Genomic DNA, 24329 nt, shown 5'->3' on the forward strand with positions numbered 1-24329 from the left:
CTTTGTATTTATAGGGATGATCAAGCAGAGGAGGAGGCCGGAAGGAAAGGGGGATCAAGCAGAGGAGGAGCCCACAGTGAGCCTTACACGCTTACATTATTGCCTCCAAGCAGGTAGTACTCTGCATGCAACCGTTCATTATTCAGAGTTTCCATCCTGTGTTCAGTTACCAGGTTTTATATTACCTTTGCATATACTACCTCCGTTTTTAATAGATGACGCCGTTGACTTTTCCTCACATGTTTGACCATTCGTCTTATTCAAAAATTTTATGCAAATGTATAAGATATAAATCATACTTAAAGTACTATGAGTGATAAAACAACCCATAACAAAATAAATTATAATTACGTAAATTTTTTGAATAAGACGAATGGTCAAACATGTGAGAAAAAGTCAACGGCGTCATCTATTAAAAAACGGAGGGAGTATATGTCAATTCTGAGGGTCCCTCCCTACCACTAATTTCCTCTGTATCTATAACAGTTCAATTGTTTTGTGCCACTCCTAGTTTGAAGTTTTAACACTTGGTGCTTGCTTATGGATGCAACACACTCTTAGTTTGAATTTTTAACGCTTGGTTCCTCTATATCTATAACTATTATTTAGCCTCCATCCTTATAAGCATAACCGAAAATTTAAATTTTTGCTTTCTTTTTCCATCGCAGTTTATTTTCTTTTAAATTGTTAAGAATATGTATATACAAGTTTTACTCGTAAATATTTTCTTAATCGTTAATACATATTGTTACTTATAATAAGTATAAGCGAAACAACGAGGCTGTTGATGTTCACTTCCTGTGAGCCACAGTTTGTTTTTTTTCTTGTCAGGAACAGCGGCTAGGCAGCACCTGAAAACTGGTATTGCTGATCCATATCTGAATTTCTGGATGAAAACGAGAGCTTTGCTTGTCTAAATTCTCTGAATACTGGATAGGAAGAGGAATGCCGGATATACACAAGCAGTAAACAACGGCCTGGTCTTTCTGCATTCAAACCTGTTTCCCACGGGCAGTTGGCCTTGCTGGCTTTCAATTCACACGTGTCAATCAGCTGGGGAAAACAGCAATCCATGCCTGCGATGGGGAATGCATTTGTACTCCTCCGTCCCAAAAAAAAAAAAAGGCAAACCCTGAGTTTCCGTGTCCAACTTTAACTGTCCGTTTTATATATTTTTTTATAATTCGTATTTTCATTGTTGTTAGATGATAAAACATGATTAATATTTTATGCGTGACTTGTCTTTTTAATTTTTTTCATATTTTTTTCAAATAAGACGGACTGTCAAACATTGGACACGGAAACCAGGTTTGTCTTTTTTTAAGGACGGAGGGAGTAGTATCTATCGCTGACATGTGAGACTGGGCCCACCTGTCAACCACAGTGCAGATAGGATCATTGTCCCCATGCCTGGGCCAGCTGCATGCAAAGGTGGTTTCAGGCTTTCAGCTTCAGGTAGGACCTTGTTTATCATGTTACTCTTGTAGACGTCATTTCATGCTTTAAAAAATGACAAGATGTGGAAAGGTTTTCCTGGATTCTAAGATAGTGATACATGATTACATTATGCTCATGTGCTGTGTTCACTAAAAACTCCACTTGTAATTTGTTACTGTATTTGTTACTGTCGGGGCTAAGTAGACATGTCAGTCATATCTCCTTACGATAGCAGTCAGAAGTATTTCACACCCTGCTTTAGACTTGCTAATTGCAGTGAGTTGATAAAAACAAGTAGTACTCCTAAACTCGATAGCTAATCTGTGCATGCCCACGGAAAAATCATGTATACCACCAATGGATGTAAAATGGTTGAAAATTTACCACAATTAAGATTATTAACACGAGATATTTGGATCATGTACCTTTTCCTGATACTGGTCCTGGATCAAAGTTTATTGCAAGCTTAATTTGTAGGACATATATGGTTCAATTGAACTACTTTGGGTAAGGGGGATCAAACAGTGCAAGTTGGTGACTTTCACTAATTGGATTTGGTCCAACTTATTTGGTTAGCTGATGGTGCAATCTTTCACATACTTATGATGCTGCTGTTGTTCGTGCGCCTGTCGGCATGTAGGCATTTGTTTTCATGTCTATCCTGCGTATTTTTTTTTGAGCTTGCGTATCCTTAATCTTCTCTTAGTGTAGTAGAGATGCATAAGTACAAAATAAAATAGAAATTAAGGAAAAGAGCAAGGTAGCTAGCTAAAACATTTATTGATGGTCAGCAAAATTAGATGGACAATTACACAAGTGCTCATAGGTTGGGGTTCACTCAACCTACCTTGTCGGCATCCAATTATTCAACTCACACCATGCATGATGCATATGGTACTAGCTATATAGGCCCGGCCTTTGCCAATAACTAGCAACGTTTCTTTTGCAACCATATCATGCACCTATAGTAATTGCAACCATAATGGTCTAACCTCTAGCTAATGTGCATATATCTCTCATACTCATGCAGGCAGGCCAGTGTGATGAACTTCAAATCATATATTTCGAAGAAAACAAAAAGGCAGATGATGCCTATTATCGATCTTGCTTGTTTTAAATTTAAAGCGAGCAAAAAGTTGGTGAGGCTTGCTTGCTTTCCCTACCATTTTTTCAGATAATTAAATAAATATTCTAGACACTGCATATTATGATGCATTTAGCCGTTGCTTTCTTACAACCTGGAGCTCTTGTTTGGATCTAATGTTTACCATCGTTCCCTTGATCGATTTAACCTGAGATCATGCGTGGTTCCTACTTAGTGCCAGGGTTCACTTTCTCGGTTTGGGACTTTTGATCGGGGGGCACCGAAATACCGATATTTCGGAAGTTTCGGTCCGAAATTTCCGAATTTTTGAGTAAAATTTTGTTGAATTTGAATAAATATTATCCAAATTCATGAAAAATTTAAAAAATTGAAAAATTTTGGCCGAACTAATATCGTATCGGAGGGGACCGAAATGACCGAAATTTCGGAAATTTCGGACCGAAATTTCCAACCCTCCTTAGTGCTAGTTTAGTACTATCTGTATAGATTTTTCATAACATACTTATACAATATGTGCATACAACTCGTAATTAAGTTGACAACTTAGTTATATGCAAATGATCCATATAATTACATATTTGATTCTATAAACAGGGGCTTGGTGAGAAATATGAATTGAGGCACTATATTTACAAGATTTTTAAGAAACAAAAGAATAAAAGTGTGGTGGCGCTCTACCTAAGATGTAAGAATTTTTTTAAAATAAATATTTGAAAAAAAATTATGTGATGATATAGTGATTTTTTGTTTTTTATTGAGCGAAAAAATAAAAACTTTAATATTTGGAACACACATTCATATCATCATCATGATCCATGCATAACTATTTGAGGTGATCACGATTACTATCGAACTATCAGAGTCAAAGAAATCAAGTCTATTCTAGACAAATCAACAAAAGAATAAGAGTCAAAAACTTTTTTAAAAATGGAACAAAAATGTTTTAAACATATTAGAATGCATTGGCATAGATTAAAATATGAGAAATTTGGGGCCCCTAATTTTGGGGGCATGTTCAGTCGCATATTTTTTAACACACTCTTGGATGGTGTTATCTATAAACAATAATGTAATAATATAAATAACACATATAACTCTCTCCTCTTTTTCTTGCCCCCACATCATCAATACTCCTATATCCTCTTCCAAAAGTTGCTTAGCTCCTTATAGGGATGGTGTGTCGTTTATAAATTACTGGGATGCACTAACCTAATCAGTTTGCTATATCTGATGTGCTACTTTTTCAGTCACCTAAAGCATTGCTAAGCGTAAATTGCAGTGCTAGTGTGCAATATTAGTTCATTTTAACTGTTATTTTGTCATTGTATATTATTTTACTCTATTTTAGTCTATGTTTGAATACTTATACATGTGATTTTGTACTTTATAATGAATTGGAAATTTATGTCATGTTTATGTTAGTCTAATTTATTGTTTTAATCTTTTACCTATGAAAGAAAGGACTCTGTTTTGAATAATTAATAGTAGGAGTGATGAGGGCAATTGGATTGCCACTGAAGGTATGAGAAAAGTGAGGGCCTATTCATTTTGGAGGAATTTGAAAGGATTTGGATTCCTAAGGATTAATTCCTATGAATGTAATTCGGTTCATAGGAAGGTAGATGTAGGAAAACCAAAGGAAATTTTCTTTCCTACAAGTTGTAGAGATAAAACAAAAGAAATTTTCCATCCACACAAACCTCATGAAAAAATCCTATGGATTGAAGTGTGAATGCATTTCTATTCCTTCACTTTTCCTAATTCTTTATGTTGAAATTCCTACAAAACGAATAGGCCCTGAATGAATTTTGCCATTGAAGTTTTACAAAAATTGTAACGGGAAGTAGGTACGGTATTTATAAGTGTCAGTAGGGAGCCTCCCTTCCGGGAAATTTAACTATATGCCACTCAATAGAGGTGGCTTTAACATAATGCCACCCTCTAGAATGTCCTTATAAAAATACCACTCAAAAGAGGATGCTTCTTAATAAAATGCCACTTTGAGCTATTTTGAGGCTTCTAATCAGAAATGGCGTAAAAAATGACAAAAATACCCCCGGATCGGTGGCATATAGTTAATGGTTTTGGATGCTTATCGGCGATTGGAGCAATGGCAAAGGCCGCCGGTGGAGCCGTACTTGTCACTGGCGACGTTCTCCGAGTGCGCGTGGTCGTGGCACTTGCGCTTTGGCCGATGCTGGCTGACATGCCCACCTGTTGGTGGCCCGGATGAGGAGGGAGGGGAGGGGGGGAGGCCGCCACGGCGACGGAGGAGGAGGATGCGGCGATGACCTTTTGCGCCCCGACGCGAGCGGTGAGGTGGAGCCGGGTGTCGAGCCCGTGTTCGCGGTGGAGGAGACACACGAGCGGCGCATGCCCTCCCGGCGCGGCCATGTGGAGGAGCGTGTTGCCTCCCCCCACCCCCCCGGTGGTGACAGCGTTGAGGTCCGGGGCGGCCGGATCGGCGAGGAGCGCCTTCACGAACTGGCGCTCACCGCCGCCGGCCGCAGGGTGGGGCAAGAGGCAGTGGGGGAGGGAGGGTGTGGACGGCGGCGAGGTCTCCGCCGCCGGCGATGCCATCGTGTGCACGTTGGTGGCGAGCAATAATGTTGCCGGCGGCAAGTACGGCTCCACCGGTGGCCGCAGCCACTGCTCCAATCGCTGGTAAGTATCCCAAACCATTAACTATATGCCACTGATCAGGGTATTTTTGTCATTTCGTACGCTATTTCTAATTAGAAGCGTCAAAATAGCCCAAAGTGGTATTTTATTAAGAAGCATCCTCTATTGAGTAATATTTTTATAAGGACATATTAAAGGGTGGTATTATATTAAAGCCACCTCTATTAAGTGGTATATATATTAAGTGGTATATAGCTAAATTACTCCCCTTCGATACAACATATGGCTACTTTTGGGCCCGATATTAGGCCTATAACACGCTAAAACCTGTGTGGGCTTGGCTCTTGATTATTGGACCAAGCTGGTTGGGCTTTTAAGCATCTACCGTTCCTTTTCTTGTCAATATATGAAGTACTTTTACATATTTGCTATCTATAAATCACTCGACAGATTTTTTTTTCTTTCTTAGCTATCACATGAATTCCTGACCATATGATGCGCAGCTATCAATCTTGTTATGATTTACTCCCTCCGTTTCACAATGTAAGACTTTCTAGCATTGTCCACATATATATAGAAGTTAATGAATCTAAACACATACATATGTCTAGATTCATTAACATCTAAATGAGTGTGGACAACGCTAGAAAGTATTACATTATGAAACGGAGGAAGTACATACAACCGATGTAATTACATACATGTGATTTTTATTAAAAAAAATCTTTCAAGTGATATCTAGGTAGTCCCCTACTTTTATACCGGTTTTGCTTCAAGTGAAGCATAGATATAGGCTGTGTTCGGAAGGTGGAATTCGGCATGAAAAACGGAACGATCCATTAGCGTGTGATTAATTAATTATTTACTATTTTATTTAAACACATGGATCATATGATTTTTTAAAACAATTTTCGTATAGAAATGTTTTATAAAAGAAACACCGTGTAGCAGTTTGAAAAACGTGCACGTGAAAAACTAGAGAGCTATATTTATCCTGATCGAATGTGCGTGTGGTTAAATAAGAATAATTTAATGATGTGCGGTTCGGACGAGGTAGAATACTATAAAAATACTTACAGTTATGTAGTACAAATTTTAGACGCTAAGAATGTTTAAACGGTGTTTTTTTTTTTACACCAACGGAGGGAGTAGTTTCTAAGGCAGAGAAGATCAACTTTCGGCTTTACACCGTTGACGTAAGAATGCTTACAGCCCAATGAAGGGCAGAATCTTGTGCATTGCCTTGTTAAACGATGGGCTTCTTTTGCTGGCCCATATAAATTAAATATTATTTGCATAGTCAAAGCCGTTCCATCTCAAAAGTCAAAATAAAGACCTGTTTTCTTTGTTTAATTCCCTATGAAAACCGCGTTCATATAGTTTTAGATATGCCAAAAATTAACGCTTTACATATCAAAAACAATTAATATACCACTTGTGCCTATATAATTATCCGGCTTCCCTGGAGCAAAGTCTTCCTTCTGTTCTGCTTCACATCCTTCTCCGAAGACCAAAGGGTCGTCAGTTATACTATTTGCATGTTGCAACCAGTCTGCAAGAAAATGTTAATGATTTCATCCCACCATCGATACTTTGTGCTTAGTTTTCTTTTATTTTGAAGGAAGAGACATCTTATGATTAGTGAAGAGTGTTGAAATTAAAACACATGCATTGCTTAGTGCAGAGCCACCAATGAAGAACCAATCTAGGAAACTCCTTTCTAAGATAAAAAATGTGACACAGACTTAAGAAAGATCATACTATTTCAGGCACAGCTAGCAACAAATGAGCAAAACAAAGTAAGATCGTGGCTGCACATCTACATGGTCGCCATGAGCAAAACAACAGTAAACTATCACTAAAGCTCTAAGCTCGCAATAATACAGTTCGACGTCGAGACCATGTCATCGCATGACACAAACAATACATAATCTCCTATAAATAGGCTTCACCCTAGTCTACCTAGCTCAAGCCTCAGCTAGCTAGCGCTAGATCGACTACTAACTGACTAGGTAAGGCAACAACAATGGCGATGGCGAGGGTGGCCACGGCGGCGCTAATGGTGGCGGCCGCCGTACTGCTGGGGCTCGCCGGCGCCGGCCACGCGCAGCTGCAGAACGGGTTCTACAAGGGCAAGTGCGGCGCCAACGACGTGGAGGCCGTCGTGCAGGGCATCGTCCGTGCTCGCTTCGCCCGCGACGCCCCCATCGTCGCCTACCTCCTCCGCATGCAGTTCCACGAGTGCGCCGTCAATGTACCTGCCAATCTCTAGGTGATTGGATGATTGATATGATCGTGGCTGAAGCTGAACATCTCCATGGATCGATGATCATGCAGGGATGCGACGGCGGGCTGCTGATCGACGGGCCAGGCACGGAGAAGACGGCGTCGCCGAACCTGAGCGTGAAGGGGTACGACCTCATCGCCGACATCAAGGCGGAGCTGGAGAGGCGGTGCCCCGGCGTGGTGTCCTGCTCCGACATCCAGATCCTCGCCACCCGCGACGCCGTCGTGCTCGCCGGCGGGCAGCCGTACGCGGTGCGCACGGGGCGGAGGGACCGCCGCCAGTCGAGGGCCTCCGACGTGGTCCTGCCGGCGCCGGACAGCACGGCGGCGCAGACCGTCGCCTACTTCGGCAAGCTCGGGCTGAGCGCGTTCGACGCGGTGCTCCTCCTGGGCGCGCACACCGTCGGCGCCACGCACTGCGGCGTGATCAAGGACAGCCGGCTGTACAGGTACGGCGGCCGCGCCGGCGCGACGGACCCGGCGCTGGACCCGTACTACGCGTTCGTGTACAAGACGTGGGTGTGCCCCAACGCGGCGGCGTCCGACGGCAACGTGGTCTTCCTCGACGACCAGTGGAGCGCGCTGCGGGTGGACAGCAACTACTACAAGCAGCTGCAGCGCCGCCGCGGCGTGCTCCCCTGCGACCAGAACCTCTACGGCGACGGCTCGACGCGGTGGATCGTCGACCTGCTCGCCAACTCCGACCTCTTCCCGTCGCTCTTCCCGCAGGCGCTCATCAAGCTCGGCGAGGTCAACGTGCTCACCGGAGCTCAGGGAGAGATCCGCAAGGTCTGCAGCAAGTTCAACTAATTAATTAACTGATTTGATGGCCATTCTTCGGTGCTCGATCGTACAGTTCGTCCTATTTTTTGTTCTCCTCATATGATCATCAGATATCCATATGATCGATGCATTATGCGGTTATGCCCTTGCCATCTTTTTGTTAACTTTCGTTTGATTCATTTAATTTAACCGTGACATACTGGTCGATGCAATAACGTATGCACGCATGTACACCAAGTTTTGTATGCATGTATGATTTGAAGTATCAAATAATTTGGAAGTGAAATTCACTAGCTCTTATATACCATTGGATGGTTGCTGTTTAATTTGATCACCTTTGCTTCCCCTCTCGAGCTGCTAAATTGCACACTTTTTTACGGTGAGTGGTGGAACCAGAAAAATGTTTTAGCCTTGGCTCTAGTAGTATTTGCTATATAAATTTCATCATTGATTTACACATCAATATTAAAATTCAGTGGAGTTTTCGTCGCTCAGGCTAGCCGGACGGTGACTCCACCCCAGTCCACGGCTAGGTGCAAAGTGGCATCGGAGGGCTGCCACCCAAGGTAATAAAATAGTGGGGTTGGTAGCGGATTAGGTGTCTAAGTAGCGGATTGTAGATAGCGGACACTAAGTTTCAATAGTGAAATTCAAAAATAAAAAATCATGCAGTTAGATTGTATATCAATATTAGCATCAAGTTTCACTAAAAATTTATAAATTTAGAATACATACTTAATTACTCATACATTTCATAGCATGAAAATTATGAAATAACATATAAATGAATAAGATAAAGAAGACACACAATGCTAAGTGCTCCAATCAATATGTGTAGAACGTTGTTTAAGCGCTATAGAGGTCAACAAAGCCAATAGCGGCCGCTAAGTTCCAATACACTATCTTCGATATGTTATATTGTAGCGGAAGTGGTAGAGGTCCATTGCCACTATAGCATCGCTATTGCAGACGATATGTACGCAATTTATTACCTTGTTGTCACCCTGCCACTCGCTATGTGTTGGGTTTAGTCTCACGTCGAAAATTGATGGTGAGAGATCAATCATCTATGTCATAGAGTAAAGTGCACCAGCGATCCACAAACTTGAAAGAGTATATCATCTAGATCCCCAAACTCACAAAACACATTTTGGGATCCCTAATATTGCTTAGCTGTACATGGCCTGTCGAAACCCCATTTGACTTGGTCTGCTCACCGACGTGGCTTGCCAATCTGACACATTTCTTTCGTGCCATTTTGGCCCTGTTTAGTTCACACCAAACTTCCCCTAAACTCCCAACTTTCCATCACATCACATCCAAAAATTTCATACTCACATAAACTCCTAACTTTTTTTTCCAAACTACCAACTTTCCCCAAACTTCTCCCCAATTCCAAGAACTAAACGCAGCCTTTATTTCCTGGAAAGGAACGTGCATGTCTAGGCACAGTACTATGCTATTTAGCAAAATATATGCAGGGCTATTTGATTGCTTTTATTTATCACTCTAATTAGGGAAACTATTCTAATCCCTCGAGGGGATGTTCCCTCGTTTGCTCAAAAACCATCTAAACGGTTATGAAAAATTCTGGAAAAATTTGACAACATTCATACAACACATATATACAACTCCACAAAATCTTAAGTCCAAACTCAACTCACACGTCGAGATATAAAAAAGACAAATTCAGCGTATGAATAGTAGCGTACTGTTTATATAAATTTGTCTTTTTTTTTCTCGATGTGTAGATCGAATTTGAACATGAATTTTGGTAGACTAGTAGGTATTATTATACTCTACATTGTCAATTTTTTTCAGAATTTTTCGCAACTATTTGCATCGAATTTAGAAGAAAAATGTATACAAGGGGATATCCCCTCGAGGGATTAGAATCCACTCCCCTCTAATTATACTACTATTGTCACGATGCCACTGCACACCGTGAAGCGTTGATTTTACGCATCATGCATGGGCATGTCTCCACCTAGTTGCTGCAATCTCGCCACCATTCACCACTGTCAGCATCCATCGATAGGTGCAGACCGAGTCGCTCCCCCACCCCCTCAACCACTCCTACGATCGATTTTCTCTGGTCGCCAGCGATAGCTGATGATCACCACCCCGCCTATGCATCGCCCGCTTCATCGATCTTTCCCACGCTGAGGATAACGGGAATTCAGGATTCCGCGTTTGAGGGTTGGCGAAAAAATAAGGGACTCGATGCATATTCTCCCTCCCCCCTCCCCCCTCCCCCCTCCCCCCAGCTGTCTCCTCTCCTCCACGTTGGCTAGCCACATCGATGAGTAGACCAAGTCAAATGGGGTTTAGACAAGCCATATACGGCTAAGCAAGATTATGGACGAAAAATGTGTTTTGGGAGTTTGGAAACCTACCTAACACACCTTTACAAGTTTAAAAACCGCTCGTGCATTTATATCATATATATGTAGTATTTTAATAGAAGCTAGTGGCGAGGTGAGTGATCGCCCTCCCACGACCAGCTCATTATATCATAAAATCATTATATTTGTTAAACTAATTCTAATAAAAATTATAGTTAAGTCACACCACATAGGCTTAAAAAGGAGAGTCACAAGTTACATCCTCTATCCGTTTTTCATAGATGGCGTTATTTACTTTTGAACACATATTTGATCATTTGTATTATTTAAATATTTTATTAAAATATGTAATTACCACTTCTTTTATTGTCAGTTTGTTTATCATTAAATACACTTTAAGCCTAACTTTTACATATTTATACATTTTTTCAAATAAGACTGATAGTCAAAGGTATATTCAAAAGTTTACGGCATTATCTATTGAAAAAAAAAGAGAGTATTAATTATTTGGATTTAGTTATTAATTCGAAACACATTTTTCTGCTGCAATAATAGAACAAGGTAAGCACAGCAAGGATTTTTAAAACAAACCGAGGAAGGATTTCGAATACATCGATTTTTTGTTCATGGAGCAGAGCACATGACAATGTGTATCAAACAGTACAATTCAGTTCATGGAGCTGAGCACGTCTCAATTCAGTCATTTTTCTTATTGAAATTTGCCTCCATAATAGAAAAAAATTTGAAAATATATTTTTATTTTTCATATTTTGCATTTATATACATGTCCGAGATTAAGTTGCAAAAATATACCCAATCCGCAGAATAGGTGTGCGGGAGCGACCGGTCCCGCAAGCTGGGGATGCGGTATCGCGCCGGTCCCGTAGGACAGGCGGGCGGCACCGTGGTGGTTTGCATGCCGAGCGCTCCCCGTGGCTCCCGCACGCGTCTTCGGAAAACGGAGCAGTAGATTGGAACGTGATTAATTAATTATTAGTTAATTTTTTTAAAAAAAATGGATTAATATAATTATTTTAAGCAACTTTCGTATAAACACTTTTTGTAAAAAATGCACCGTTTAGTAGTTTAAAAAGCGTGCGCGCGAAAAAGGAAGGAGATGAGTTGGAAAAATTAGGGGAATAACACAGGAACCGGATCGCTCCCGCATATTGGATGCGCGGGACCGGCCCCTCTCTCCCGCATGGCGGATGCGCAGGACTGCCACTCCGTCCTTTCCACATTGTGAATACATGTCCTGCACGGAAAACGGAACAGTACATTAGCACGTGAAAAATTAATTATTAGTTTTTTTTTCAAAAATGGATTAATATGATTTTTTTCGAGCAACTTTAGTATATAAACTTTTTGCAAAAAATACACCGTTTAACAGTTTGAAAAGCGTACGCGTGGAAAATTGAAGAAGATGTGTTGGAAAAAATTGGAGGATTAACATGGAATAACACGAGACTCTCTCGGTACCACGCGCTAGAACCGCGGGACCGCGCTGGTCCTGCGTCGCTGTTATGCGGTACCGCCGCGCTCACCCGCGTAGCTGACGTCCCCATCGCTCCCGCGTATCGGCGCTGCGGTACCGACTCGGTCCCGCAGTCTGGCCGTGCGGGACCGATTCGGTCGCGCATCTCGGTTCCGCGTGACCGACTCGAGTCTACGGTTCGTCCTCGCTCCCGCACAACCAATCCGTGGATTAGATATATTTTTGCAAATTAATCTCAGACAGGTATATAAATGCAAAATATAAAAAATAAAAGTATATTTTCAATTTTTTTCCTCCATCATACTAAACCTGTTGTACATGTTGTTACAGCCAAAATTACATACTGATTAAATAAATCGAACATCAGCTCAACAAAAAAGAATGTAAAAAAGAAAGAAAGGTGGAAGCATTAGATCGACCATGATCATATCAAAACTCAGTAGAAGCGGACAACAAGTTAAAGAGAAAATTGAGACGGATAATACGACGAAGCGAAACGAAGAATTAATGGCGATCAAATCAGTTAATAATTAGTTGAACTTGCTGCAGACCTTGCGGATCTCTCCCTGAGCTCCGGTGATCACGTTGACCTCGCCGAGCTTGATGAGCGCCTGCGGGAAGAGCGACGGGAAGAGGTCGGAGTTGTTGGCGAGCAGGTTGACGATCCACTTCGTCGAGGCGCCGTCGCCGTAGAGGTTCTGGTCGCAGGGGAGCACGCCGCGGCGGCGCTGCAGCTGCTTGTAGTAGTTGCTGTCCACCCGCAGCGCGCTCCACTGGTCGTCGAGGAAGACGACGTTGCCGTCGGACGCCGCCGCGTTGGGGCACACCCACGTCTTGTACACGAACGCGTAGTACGGGTCCAGCGCCGGGTCCGTCGCGCCGGCGCGGCCGCCGTACTTGTACAGCCGGCTGTCCTTGATCACGCCGCAGTGCGTGGCGCCGACGGTGTGCGCGCCCAGGAGGAGCACCGCGTCGAACTCGCTCAGCCCGAGCTTGCGGAAGAAGGCGACGGACTGCGCCGCCGTGCTGTCCGGCGCCGGCAGGACCACGTCGGAGGCCCTCGACTGGCGGCGGTCCCTCCGCCCCGTGCGCACCGCGTACGGCCGCCCGCCGGCGAGCGCGACGGCGTCGCGGGTGGCGAGGATCTGGATGTCGGAGCAGGACACCACGCCGGGGCACCGCCTCTCCAGCTCCGCCTTGATGTCGGCGATGAGGTCGTACCCCTTCACGCTCAGGTTCGGCGACGCCGTCTTCTCCGTGCCTGGCCCGTCGATCAGCAGCCCGCCGTCGCACCCCTGCAAGATCATCCATGGATATATTCAGCTTCAGCCACGATCACACCAATCATCCGAGCAGCTGTGCTGTGCACCACGTACATTGACGGCGCACTCGTGGAACTGCATGCGCAGGAGGTAGGCGACGATGGGGGCGTCGCGGGCGAAGCGTGAACGGACGATGCCCTGCACCACCGCCTCCACGTCGTTGGCGCCGCACTTGCCCTTGTAGAACCCGTTCTGCAGCTGCGCGTGGCCGGCGCCGGCGAGCCCCAGCAGTACGGCGGCCGCCACCATTAGCGCCGCCGTCGCCACCCTCGTCATGATCGCCATTGTTGTTGCCTTACCTAGCTAGCCAGTTACTAGTCGATCTAGTGCTAGCTAGCTGAGGCTTGAGCTAGGTAGACTTGGGTGAAGCCTATTTATAGTATAGGACACAATAACATAGACGCATGGTCATGGTCTCGTCGTCTATTGAGTTGTGCGAGCTTAGTTGTGTACTGTTTGGTCATGGCGATCACGTAGGCATGCAGCCACACGACCCGGCTTCTTTTTTTTTGTTGAACATGGGAGCTGATATGCTTCGCAAGCTGTATCTGAAAGGGGTACATATGATCCTTTTACAATGTTTTCCTAGAGAAGTGTTAGTTTCCTATATTTTCTTCTCATAGTGCATTTGCACTAACCAATAATGCCTTTTCTTGACTTCATAAAACTCCGGTCAATAATGTGTATATATATTCAAATAGTAGCGGGAGTATGTAGTGCTTCTATTAAATTTCGTAAAATTATTGTAGTTTGACAAACTTATCGTAAAACCAATTATTTAAGCCATAATATTAATATTGTGAGCTATAGACCTATCTTCTAGTTTATCATAAAAAACTACTCCCTCCACATTTTTAATAGATGGTGTCATTGACTCTTTGATACACGTTTGATCATTCGTTTTATTTAAAATTTTGTGTAAATGCATTAGATATAAATTGTGCTTAAAATGCTTTTAGTGATAAAACAATTCATAACAAAATAAATGATAATTATGTAAATTTTTTTAGTAAGAAAAATTGTCAATCCTATCTTCTAGTTTATCATTAAAAAAAAACTACACCCTCTGTCTTTTTAATAGATTACGTTGTTAACTTTTGGATATATGTTTGATCATTCGTTTTAATTTAATTTTTTTAAATGCATCAGATATAAATCGTTCTTAAACTACTTTTAGTGATAAAACAACTTACAATAAAATAAATGATAATTATATCAATCTTTTAGTAAGACACATTGTCAAGCGTTTGACCGAAAATCAACAGCGTTATCTACTTAAAAAAGGATAATTCTTTTTGGAAAGATATTTTTTTATGAAAAAAAGCCGAAAGAAGAAATAAAAATGGAATGGAATAGTAAGCATGCATCGCCTTAATTAATTACAAAACCTAATGGTCACAACTTCCTTTGCAGCCAGGATTTTGATGCACAGCACAATACATGCAAGACTAGTTCATGGTCCTTTGTGCTGGTACAATTGTCTTTCTTTTGTGTTATACTCGTATTCACAACTTGGGAGGGCTAGGTCACAGCTATTGTGTCAGTGAGCTAAGTATGGAAGATTTTTGCTCAAAAAATGCTGGAGACCAATACGCAAATGGCATATGCATTATTTTTTTTATATATACAGCTTTAACTTGGACATATAAAATATGAATAAGATTGAAAAATTGAACGCGGTTTGAAGAACTAAACAAACAAAGTAAGGCTTTAGTTACCTATACATTTGTCGACAAATTTTTCCCCAAAAATTTGACATATGTAATTATAGTACAATCGTAGTGTAATTACACTGTAACTTATATGTAATTACACTGTAACTTGCATGTAACTACAGTGTAACTTATATGTAAGTTTCACATGATTTTGAATCGTTAGATCTATTACACAATTTGTTTTGGTGAGGAAGAAAACAAATCATAGCACACACATATGTGAAAGAATTTGTTCCCACGACCTCCATTTTACTAAAATAACATGTTACGGAGAGATTTTTGAAAGTTTCATACAAGTTACACTATAGTTACAGTGTAATTACACTACAATTGTACTGTAATTACATCTGTCAAATTTTTGGGGAAAAATCTGTCGACAAATATATAGCAAAATCGTCACAGTTTTTTTTTAGATAATGGAAATAGATTACATCTCCGACTTCTGTCATAAGACACACAACCATAAGTTTAATAGTAAAAAAAAGGTAAGATAAAAGTAAATCAAAATGAGAAATAAGGTGATGGGACAAATCCCCAACTCTCCTTTATTATTGACTAGCGTTAAAGCACATAAAATATTTTAGCTAGCAATTCTTATGGAACTACGCCACCCATAGTGGAATAAGAGACCCTTGGCTACCAATTCTAAGAGTGTAGCACCATTGCGCATAGTATCCTGCTCCTCCTGTGGTAGCACTGTAGACCAGAAGTGGAGCCAGTAGGAAGACATGAAGATAACCTGCATAAGGTTAGATAATTGTTTACCATTAAAAACTTTATCATTGCGACAACGCCAAATTGACCAACATACAGCGCTAGCTCCAATTAGAATCATCTTCTTAATGGACCTAGATACCCCTCTAAGCCAATTACCGAAAATGTTTGTATAAGTAACTGCATAGTCACAGTTATATAATTATCTCAACAGTTTTGACTTTCAATTGCCGAGAGGAAAGAGATTTGGCTATTCAAATAATAATTGCATGGGCCAAAAAATTGTGCCAGCTTATATCTAGCCGGAGGGCCAAGAGGACACAAAGATTGCGTCGGGTTACATGCCCGTGAAGTTTTATTATTTTTAACCTTTCTATTTGTATTTATTTTAAAAATAAACTTTCCCAAAATTTATTGTAAAATCTAAACCCTGTAGGAGCGCTACCCCATCTAATATGAAAAAAAAAATGCACTAGTGGCATCTCATGCATGGTACGTGACACCTTTGTTTTGTCACATAAAAACGCTGCCATGTCAGCTCGACTAGCATAGTTATACCAGATAGTATTGTTTCATCGTGCCAGTAGCCAACCTAACTGGCATGGAAGTTCAGATTAGAAATAATTTTTTGAGAGGTTATTTTTAGAATTAAAAATCAAAATGTGCAAAAGAATTAAAAACAACTAAAGCAAATTACTCCTATCTTTTAAGAAAATTGCTAGCAAATTACTCATGTCATCAAGTCATGGGATAAAACAACGGAACCGCTTTGTCAGTATTTTTTTTTGCATCATTTTGGAAATTTTTTTTACCCCCTAATATTTTAGTGTTTTTTTAATTGGTCGGTTTCCGGGAGAAGTTTGTTTTTTTTTTCCGGAGGGAATGGGCGCAGGATCAGTTTTTCTCCACCGATTTTTTCACATGGGTGGGAGAAGCGAAGCACAGGGCAAAGAGGAGGAGGACAACTCTTTTTTTTAAAAAAAAGAAAATAAAAAACAGATAAAATGTTCTTCTAAAAGCATATATATAGTAATTGTTTCACATTTTTAAAAGGTAGGGGTTATTTAAAGTTTTTAAATTTATTATTGATGAGTCACAGAATATGAAAAAATGGTCAAAAGAACAATTAAAACCCGTCAACAGTTACATATATTTTTACCCGTAATTCCCGAGCATTCCCCTTACGATCAGAGTTTTTCAAACCGTTGGTGCCGGGGTTATCGTACCCCAACAGTAAGCACAGTTACCGCGTGGTAATCACGATAAAAAGTACAAAGCCTATAAAATTTATTAATTTTTTAAATTATTTTTAAAATTTATTTGAATTTAAGAAGATTATCGTGTTTTTTTTTCCATAACCGCGTGGTTACCGGGAAGAGATCCATGTCGGCGTCCACGCAGCAACCACACCAACTCGAATCATACTCGACCGATCGATCCATCAGGATCTCGATCTGCGTCCGATCACCGTCAGAACAAGCCACAAGCTTAGTTTTGGCTGCAGAGGCTGGCGCCTACGTGCCAAGCTTCCAAGCATCGCCTATCCATGCAGAGCTCACCCCTCGCCACGCGTACCCCAGCCACACTCCACATGTCCACCCTCCCCCACCACCGCCGCATTCTATATACCATCATCATCATCTCCCTCCCCTGCATCGATCGATCGATCACAACATTTTCTTGAGGTCGATCAGTAGTACCCATGGCCGGTGGTGGAGGCGCCGTCGGAGAACACTACATGCGGGTGATCCGCGGCGACGACGGGTACGGCGACGACGGCGGCCAGCACCAGGAGAAGCCGGGGGCGGCCGTGTCCGTTGCGAAGGGCGCCGCGGCGGCGGCGGCGGCGGGGTCGATGCTGGCGCTGGCGGGGCTGACGGCGACGGGGACAGCGCTGGCGCTGATCGTGGCGACGCCGCTGCTGGTGCTCTTCAGCCCCGTGCTGGTGCCGGCCGCCTTCGCGGCGTCGCTGCTGGCGGCCGGGCTCGCGTCCTCCGGCGCGCTCGGCGCCGCGGCGGTGGGCGTGCTGGCGTGGATGTACCGGTACCTGCAGTCGCCGTCCGGCGAGCACGCGCCCGCCGGCGCCGGCAAGGTGGAGCACGCCCGCGCGCTGCTCGACGCCAAGGCGCACGACGTTGGGGACTGGGTCCAGCACCGCCTCGACCAGGCGCGCACCTAGAAAAATTAGCTACGGATTAGTTCAAATCAACTCGCCTATAGCTAGCTGATGCAATCACACATATGCATATGCCTTCGTGTTTGTGTAATGTTCCGTGTGTGTACAATAATTAGTTGCAAAATGCTGGATTGCTGGTACGGCGACATCTGAAATTTTATACGACGTCGTGGTCTTAAATTTTGTCCGAATTCAAACTGAATTTCATAGATGTGGTCACAACCAACCGTGCCATTCACAGTACGAACTTGACCATATCATTTCTTAACAAGTGCAGGTGTGAGAACAGCTACCTAAATAATGTAATCCCTCTTTCCTACAACGAACTACGCAAGCTTTGAAGGTGAGTTGGCCATGGCATCTCGTGCTTGTATACCAAACCACCTACGTGTTCGTCCATGGCGTGCTTGCGTTCTATCGTCGTGGTGTCGAGCTCGACGGTGAACACCCACCTCCCCTGCGCCGGCCACAGGACCACTTGCCCAACACGGCCGCCGGCATGCAAGAATGGCGGTGACGCCGTTGCCGGAGAGGGAGGAGAACCTATCGTCGTCGTTCCGATCGGCATGTGGCGGCGGCGCGCGGGTGATCTCCGGCAAGCTGACGCGATTCAGGAGCTCCCACCCGTCCTCGTCTCGCCAGCGCGAGAACACCCTGAGCTCGCCGCCGGACAAGCCGACGATGCGCGCGGCGAGGCTGTCAATGAAGGGCGGGTAAGGTTCGCCTCCGTGATCGACGACATGGAACGGTGGCTCGTCGTCGTGCTGCGGCGAGGACGACCACCGGAGGCCGGCCGGGAGGGCGTCGAGCGAGAACCTGGAATCGTCGACGAGGACGAGCATGGAGGCGCTGTTCTTGATCGCCCAGTACGCCGCCCGACGAAGCGCACGGACTCGGCGCCGTGGAGATGGACGTCGCTCTTGGCGGTGATCTTGCTGACGCGCCACTGCCAGCGCCGCCTCCACTCGCACCGGCAGAACGAGTAGCCCATGGCGGTGCCCACGTCGTCGGGCACGCCGCCGTCGTACCGCTCGTAGAGCGCGCAGATCACGGTGAACCTCGACATGTTGACGCGGACGTCGCGCTCGTGCTTCAGGAACGCGCCGAGGCAGCGGTGGGACCTCATCTCCGGCAACGGCGTGATCGCCCGGCGCCGCCGCGTGAGGGGCTCGCACACCATGAGGTCGGGGAAGCAGCGGCGCTTCCACCCGATCCTCTTCTTGGCGAGAAGGACGACGCTGGAGACGCCGTCGACGACATGCCACGACTTGGCGTCGGGGATGAAGTCGAGGGAGGAGAAGTGCCGCCTGTCGAAGTCGGTGGACGGGTCGACGATGGCGGCGCCGTCGTCGTCGCTGCCGTGGCGCCGCCGCGGCCACCGGTAGTTGGGGTTGTCGGCGACGTGGTAGCTGCCGACGGTGTAGGCCTCCGTCCTGGTCCAACTATGTTGTCCCCGGAACCGGAGGAGGAAGATTCTGCCGCCGATGACGCGGCGCCAGCGCCACCGCCTGCACGCGGCCGCCGCGCGGATGAGGCTTAGGGCCGAGTCCTGCCGGAGGAAGATCCGTTCGAGGAGCGCGTCGGGGATGCCGGCGCCGGCGCCGCCGTCGCGCGCGGTCGTCGAACCCGACGCCGCCGCCGTGACGCGGCGCTCCCTCCGATGCTTCGCCTTCATAGAAACGACGCAAAATTAAGGGCCTGTTCATTTTGATGAAAAAAAAAACTTACCAAATTTCAGCAGGATTTCTTATACAGTTACTAAAATATAGCAGCAAACTAAATGTAGCTAATTTTTAACAACTTTATTAAAATTTGACAAGATTAAAAATGGCATAAAGTGAACAGGCCCTAACTCTCGCGTGCCGTGTCCATGGAACAGAGGCCCGCTTGGAATGGCAGTTTCGGCCTTTTGGGCTGAACGAGGATGGCCCGCTTCGGCCGGCCGGTTTTCGCGTAAAATTTCCATTTTATTCCCGTGGTTTGGCACAATACAATTGGAAAAAAAAATAAAAAGAAAGAAAAAACGACGCCTCCGAGTCCGAGGGTTCGAGAGGTTTTCTCGCCCCCAATTCCGCCGCCGCCTCCCCTACCGGACGTCGATCTGCTCGGCCGGCGTCGATCCGCGTGCCCAGCTAACTCCCCGGCGATCGCCTGTCCATGGCGGGGACGGAGAGAAGTCGTCGCCGGCGAGAGGTCAAGCTCAGGAAGGCGTGGAGGAAGGAGGCTGCCACGGCGGGGCCGACCAGCGTGAACGACGTCCCCGACGAGGTCCTCGAGCTCGTCCTCCTCCGCCTCGGCGATTCCCTCGCCCTCCTCCGCGCCGCGGCCGCGTGCAAGCGGTGGCGCCGCCTCGTCGCGGACGCCGGGTTCCTCGCCCGGTTCCGCTCCCTCCACGAGCCCCACGTCGTTGGTCACTACCACGTCGTCGACCCTACCTTCGCGGGGGCGCTGCGCGGCGGCAACCACGTCTTCGTGCCGGAGCGCTCACCGTCACCGGCGGACGCTCTCGACCGCCGCCGCCTCTCCCTCGACTTCCTGCCGGAGCCGGATGGCGACCGCGCATGGTGGAAGCTCGCCGACACCCGCGGCGGCCTCGTGCTCCTCTACCCGAAGACGTGGAATGCCTCCTTCCCCGACATGGTCGTCTGCGAGCCGCTCACGCGGCGGCACCAGGGCATCCTCCGCCCACAAGAGATGAACTCTCCCTACAGGATATGCTTCGGCGTCTTCTTGATCGATGGCGCCGCCGCCGATGAGACGGGCGGCTGCATCAGCATGTCGAACTTCCGGGTGCTCTCCGCTGTCTACGAACCCGAAACGCCATACTGCGGATACTGGCACGGTCATGGCACGCCGCCCCGCCCGCGCGCCTACGTCTTCTCCTCGGGCGTCGACGGTGGCTGGCGCGAGAGCGACTCCGGCAGCGACGTCGAACTTCCAAGCCTCGAATTGATAAACTTCGTGGGGCGAGCGGGCTGCTCTCTGTACTGGGGATTGGATGGCAAGGACGCCATGCTCGCTCTGCACAAGACCACGGCAGAGTTCTCGCTGGTCACGATCCCGGCGATCGTCGGAGAGTCATACCACCCGTCAACCTTCCGTGTCATCGGTGGCGGCGACGACGGCACGATGCGCGTGGTCCGCTTGATCGGCGACGACCTGAAAATCTTCACGCAGCTCAAGGGGAGCGGCGGCGAGTGGGTGGTGGAGAAGCTCGTGAGGCTGCCGGTGGCGACCCGTGGGTTGCCAGGGCACGACGTCGGGTTGTTCCACCACTACGCAAGGATCGTCACGGCGAACGAGAGGTACATCCTCGTGACGCCACGGGTGGCGACGTGGCTGTTCTCCGTTGAGGTCGAGACGCCGGTGGTTGAGCGCGAGCATGTGAGGAACAAGTACGCCGGCGCGGCCTACCCGTACGAGCTGCCATGGCCACCGGTCTTGCAGGCTTGCATTGCTGGGAGACGCCGCAGCAGGAGATGATGCTGATATCTACATCTATGCGCGCAGAATCACAGTTTTTCTTCATCTCCGGCAAGGGTAATATCTTACATTTGTGAGTTGTGACCAATTTATTAAAGTGTCTCACAGCTTTATTACATCAATAGAAATCAGGCGAGCTTAGTGTCAGATTTGTATAACACGGGTGATTGGTTTTTAGACTTTAGAAGAAATCTTAATGTAGCTTATCGGCAAGACTAGTGGATCGACCGACTCAGCTACGACTCGTGTCACCCCATACTCTCAAGACCCCCTTACCCACTTATAGTAGTCATGAACCATTAAAATTAGGTATAACAAAGTGTGAACACCTAAAAAATTAAGGCAATTATGCGAATGAACTACCAATACGATATGTATTATGTTCGATTGCTCTTATCGAGTGAACATCTCTACTCTCCGCCCCATCTATATATTAAAGCTGCGTCCGCCACTGCTTTCTTCGTAAGCCGGGGTAATAAAAAATGCTTGATTTTCACAGAAAAAAGGAAAATGATGTTCAAATTTGTTCTGCAGATCTTGCCAGATTAAACAACCCTCATGTTCAAATTTGTGCTGATTTATATGGAAAATTCTGTCAAGTGGAGTCCACTCTGAAATCTGAAGGGATTTGTCCATGATTGTATACAACAGACTCTGTTTACTCTGTTATGCCATCTCAAAGCTTGATTGACCTTCACCGGCGCCGGCGCCGGCGCCGCCGTGGCGTCACCCGCACCTATTATGACATTTCTAACTATTATTATGGGCCGCCGTGGGCTTTGTACGGCCCATATTAAGCATCTTCGAGAAGCACAAATAAGCTAATCCAGTTTAGTTAACTAATTAATTCCCTAAAATGCTAACCGCGCTGACTAGACCAGCAGTCCAGCACACAACACTAGGCTGTCAACGACTTGGAGCGCGCGGCACGCATAGCTGGGAAAAATACTCTCGTGTCTCCTCTACTTCAGCGCGCGCGGGACAGCAACCGCAAGGGACGAAGAACACAGAGAGGCAGCATGCCACCATCCCCTCCCATGGCGACGACGGAGCGGCGGCGGCGGTGCGGCCAACGTCAGCGCAGGGACAAGCACAAGAGGGGCTCGTCGATGAAGGTGGCCGGGGCCGGGGACGGAGCAGCGGCGGTGATGACGACCGTCGAGGACGTCCCCGACCACCTCCTCGAGGTCATCCTCCTGCGGCTGGACTCCTCCGTCTCCCTCCTCCGCGCGGCGGCCGCGTGCACGCGGTGGCGCCGCGTCGTCGCGGACGCCGGCTTCCTCCGCTCCTTCCGCTCGCTCCATGGGGCGCGCCACGTCGCCGGGCGGTACCACACCGTCGACCCTAGCTTCGGGTGGCCACCGTCGGCAGGTGGCAGCTCTGTCGTCTTTGTGCCGTCGTCGCCGCCGGTGATCGGCGTGGCAAGCCGCTTCTTCTCCCTTGACTTCCTCCCGGACTACGACGACGGCAACTCATGGTCATGGGAGCTTGTGGACAGTCGAGGCGGCCTCCTCCTCTTCTCCAAGAAGAGAAAATCCACCGGTAGGTGGGCTGCAATGGCGGACGCCCGCGGCTTCAGCTTCCCTGACCTCGTCGTCTGCGAGCCGCTGACACGGCGATACCAGGGGATTGCCTCTGCGGTATACTTCAGAAGACACCCATGCCTCGGAGTCTTCCTGCTCGACGGCGACGCGGCCGACGCCGACGACACAGGAGGCGGCGGCATCGGCATGTCCAATTTCAGAGTTGTCGCCGCTCTCCACGACCGCACATGGCAGCACGACGGTGCCGTGCCATTGGCGTGCGTGTTCACCTCCGGAAGCGACGGCGGGTGGCGCGTACTGCAGAGCGCCGCCGCCGCCGCCGTCGACCTGCCGGAACGATTCGATTTCATCAACTTCGCAGGCCGTGCCGGCGGCTGTCTCTACTGGGGAATCGACGGCGAAGACGGCGCCATGCTCGTCCTCGACGTGGCCACCATGCGATTCTCGATCGACATGTTCCCGGAGACCATCCGGGCGTCGTACGACAAATGGACCTTCCGGGTCATCGACGGCGGCTACGCTCTCCGCGTCGTCCGCGTGATGCGCAACGACCTCAAGGTGTTCGCGCAGCTCGCCGGCAGCGGCGAGTGGGTGGTGGAGAGGCTAGTGAGCCTGCCGGAGGCCACACGCGAGCTGCCGGGGCGCAGGGAGACGTACTTCCGGCAAGAAGCCAAGATCGTCGCGGCGAACGCGGCGTACGTCCTCCTGACGCCGCAGGAGAAGAAGAGGTGGCTCTTCTCCGTGGAGCTCGAGACGGGGAAGGTGGAGCGCCGCCATGAGAGGAACAGGTACGCCGGAGCGGCTTACTCGTACGAGCTGCCTTGGCCGCCGGCGTTGCAGGCTTGTGCGGATTACGGTGGTGGGAGACGGCGACGCCGTTGAGCTGTGTAAAATTATACTCCCTTTCTACTCGTAAAGGAAATCTTTTAGGACAATATTTAAGTCAAACATTGGAAATATAAATCATGAATAACTCTTAAGTTGTTGAGTTTGAAAATGTAAAATTTATATGAATAGATTTGTCTTGAAAAATAATTTCATAAAAGTATACATATATCACTTTTCAATAAATATTTTTATAGAAATAACAAGTCAAAGTTGTGTTTTGGAGACCGTGTCGCTGTTCTAAACGACTTCCTTTACGAGTACGGAGGGAGGACATGTTGCTGTGAAGTGTCAAGAACATGCCAGTGTCAAATTATGTTCCGCCAAGGCGCCAACTAACTGAAATTCTTCGTGCAGCCCGGTATTAATCACATATCTGGAAATTCAAAGTTCAGGGGGAAATGCCGTCCTCAGTTC

The 24329-nt window shown here is 46.7% G+C and overlaps 5 protein-coding genes and 1 long non-coding RNA gene across 6 annotated transcripts; 5 read left to right on the forward strand and 1 right to left on the reverse strand.

Annotated features, from left to right (window-relative positions):
- The first annotated feature begins 13 nt into the window (after positions 1–13).
- On the forward strand, positions 14–2652 carry LOC107278799 (uncharacterized). The gene is made up of 5 exons (XR_010735115.1): positions 14–113; positions 832–861; positions 938–1125; positions 1277–1455; positions 2468–2652. It is a non-coding gene; the product is annotated as an uncharacterized lncRNA (long non-coding RNA).
- A 4487-nt stretch (positions 2653–7139) lies between these two features.
- On the forward strand, positions 7140–8504 carry LOC4346726 (peroxidase 57). The gene is made up of 2 exons (XM_015755931.3): positions 7140–7418; positions 7502–8504. The coding sequence occupies exons 1-2, from the start codon at positions 7191–7193 to the stop codon at positions 8258–8260; spliced, it is 987 nt and encodes a 328-aa protein (XP_015611417.1). The 5' UTR covers positions 7140–7190; the 3' UTR covers positions 8261–8504.
- Positions 8505–12582: 4078 nt separating this feature from the next.
- On the reverse strand, positions 12583–13716 carry LOC4346727 (peroxidase 57). The gene is made up of 2 exons (XM_015755937.3): positions 13450–13716; positions 12583–13368 (listed from the first exon to the last, which is right to left on the reverse strand). The coding sequence occupies exons 1-2, from the start codon at positions 13678–13680 to the stop codon at positions 12604–12606; spliced, it is 996 nt and encodes a 331-aa protein (XP_015611423.1). The 5' UTR covers positions 13681–13716; the 3' UTR covers positions 12583–12603.
- Positions 13717–17478: 3762 nt separating this feature from the next.
- LOC4346728 (oleosin 16 kDa-like) lies at positions 17479–18148 on the forward strand. Its single transcript, XM_015755462.3, has one exon. It carries the CDS (start codon positions 17527–17529, stop codon positions 18001–18003), a length of 477 nt encoding a protein of 158 aa, XP_015610948.1. The 5' UTR covers positions 17479–17526; the 3' UTR covers positions 18004–18148.
- A 1782-nt stretch (positions 18149–19930) lies between these two features.
- Positions 19931–21852, forward strand: LOC4346729 (uncharacterized). Its single transcript, XM_015755927.3, has one exon. The coding sequence runs from the start codon at positions 20158–20160 to the stop codon at positions 21481–21483; it is 1326 nt and encodes a 441-aa protein (XP_015611413.1). The 5' UTR covers positions 19931–20157; the 3' UTR covers positions 21484–21852.
- A 521-nt stretch (positions 21853–22373) lies between these two features.
- On the forward strand, positions 22374–24007 carry LOC4346730 (uncharacterized). The gene has a single exon (XM_015755978.3). The coding sequence runs from the start codon at positions 22503–22505 to the stop codon at positions 23907–23909; it is 1407 nt and encodes a 468-aa protein (XP_015611464.1). The 5' UTR covers positions 22374–22502; the 3' UTR covers positions 23910–24007.
- Positions 24008–24329: the final 322 nt, after the last annotated feature.

Source organism: Oryza sativa, chromosome 9 (assembly GCF_034140825.1).
Source record: "Oryza sativa Japonica Group chromosome 9, ASM3414082v1".
In the NCBI taxonomy this organism is placed as follows: domain Eukaryota; kingdom Viridiplantae; phylum Streptophyta; class Magnoliopsida; order Poales; family Poaceae; genus Oryza; species Oryza sativa.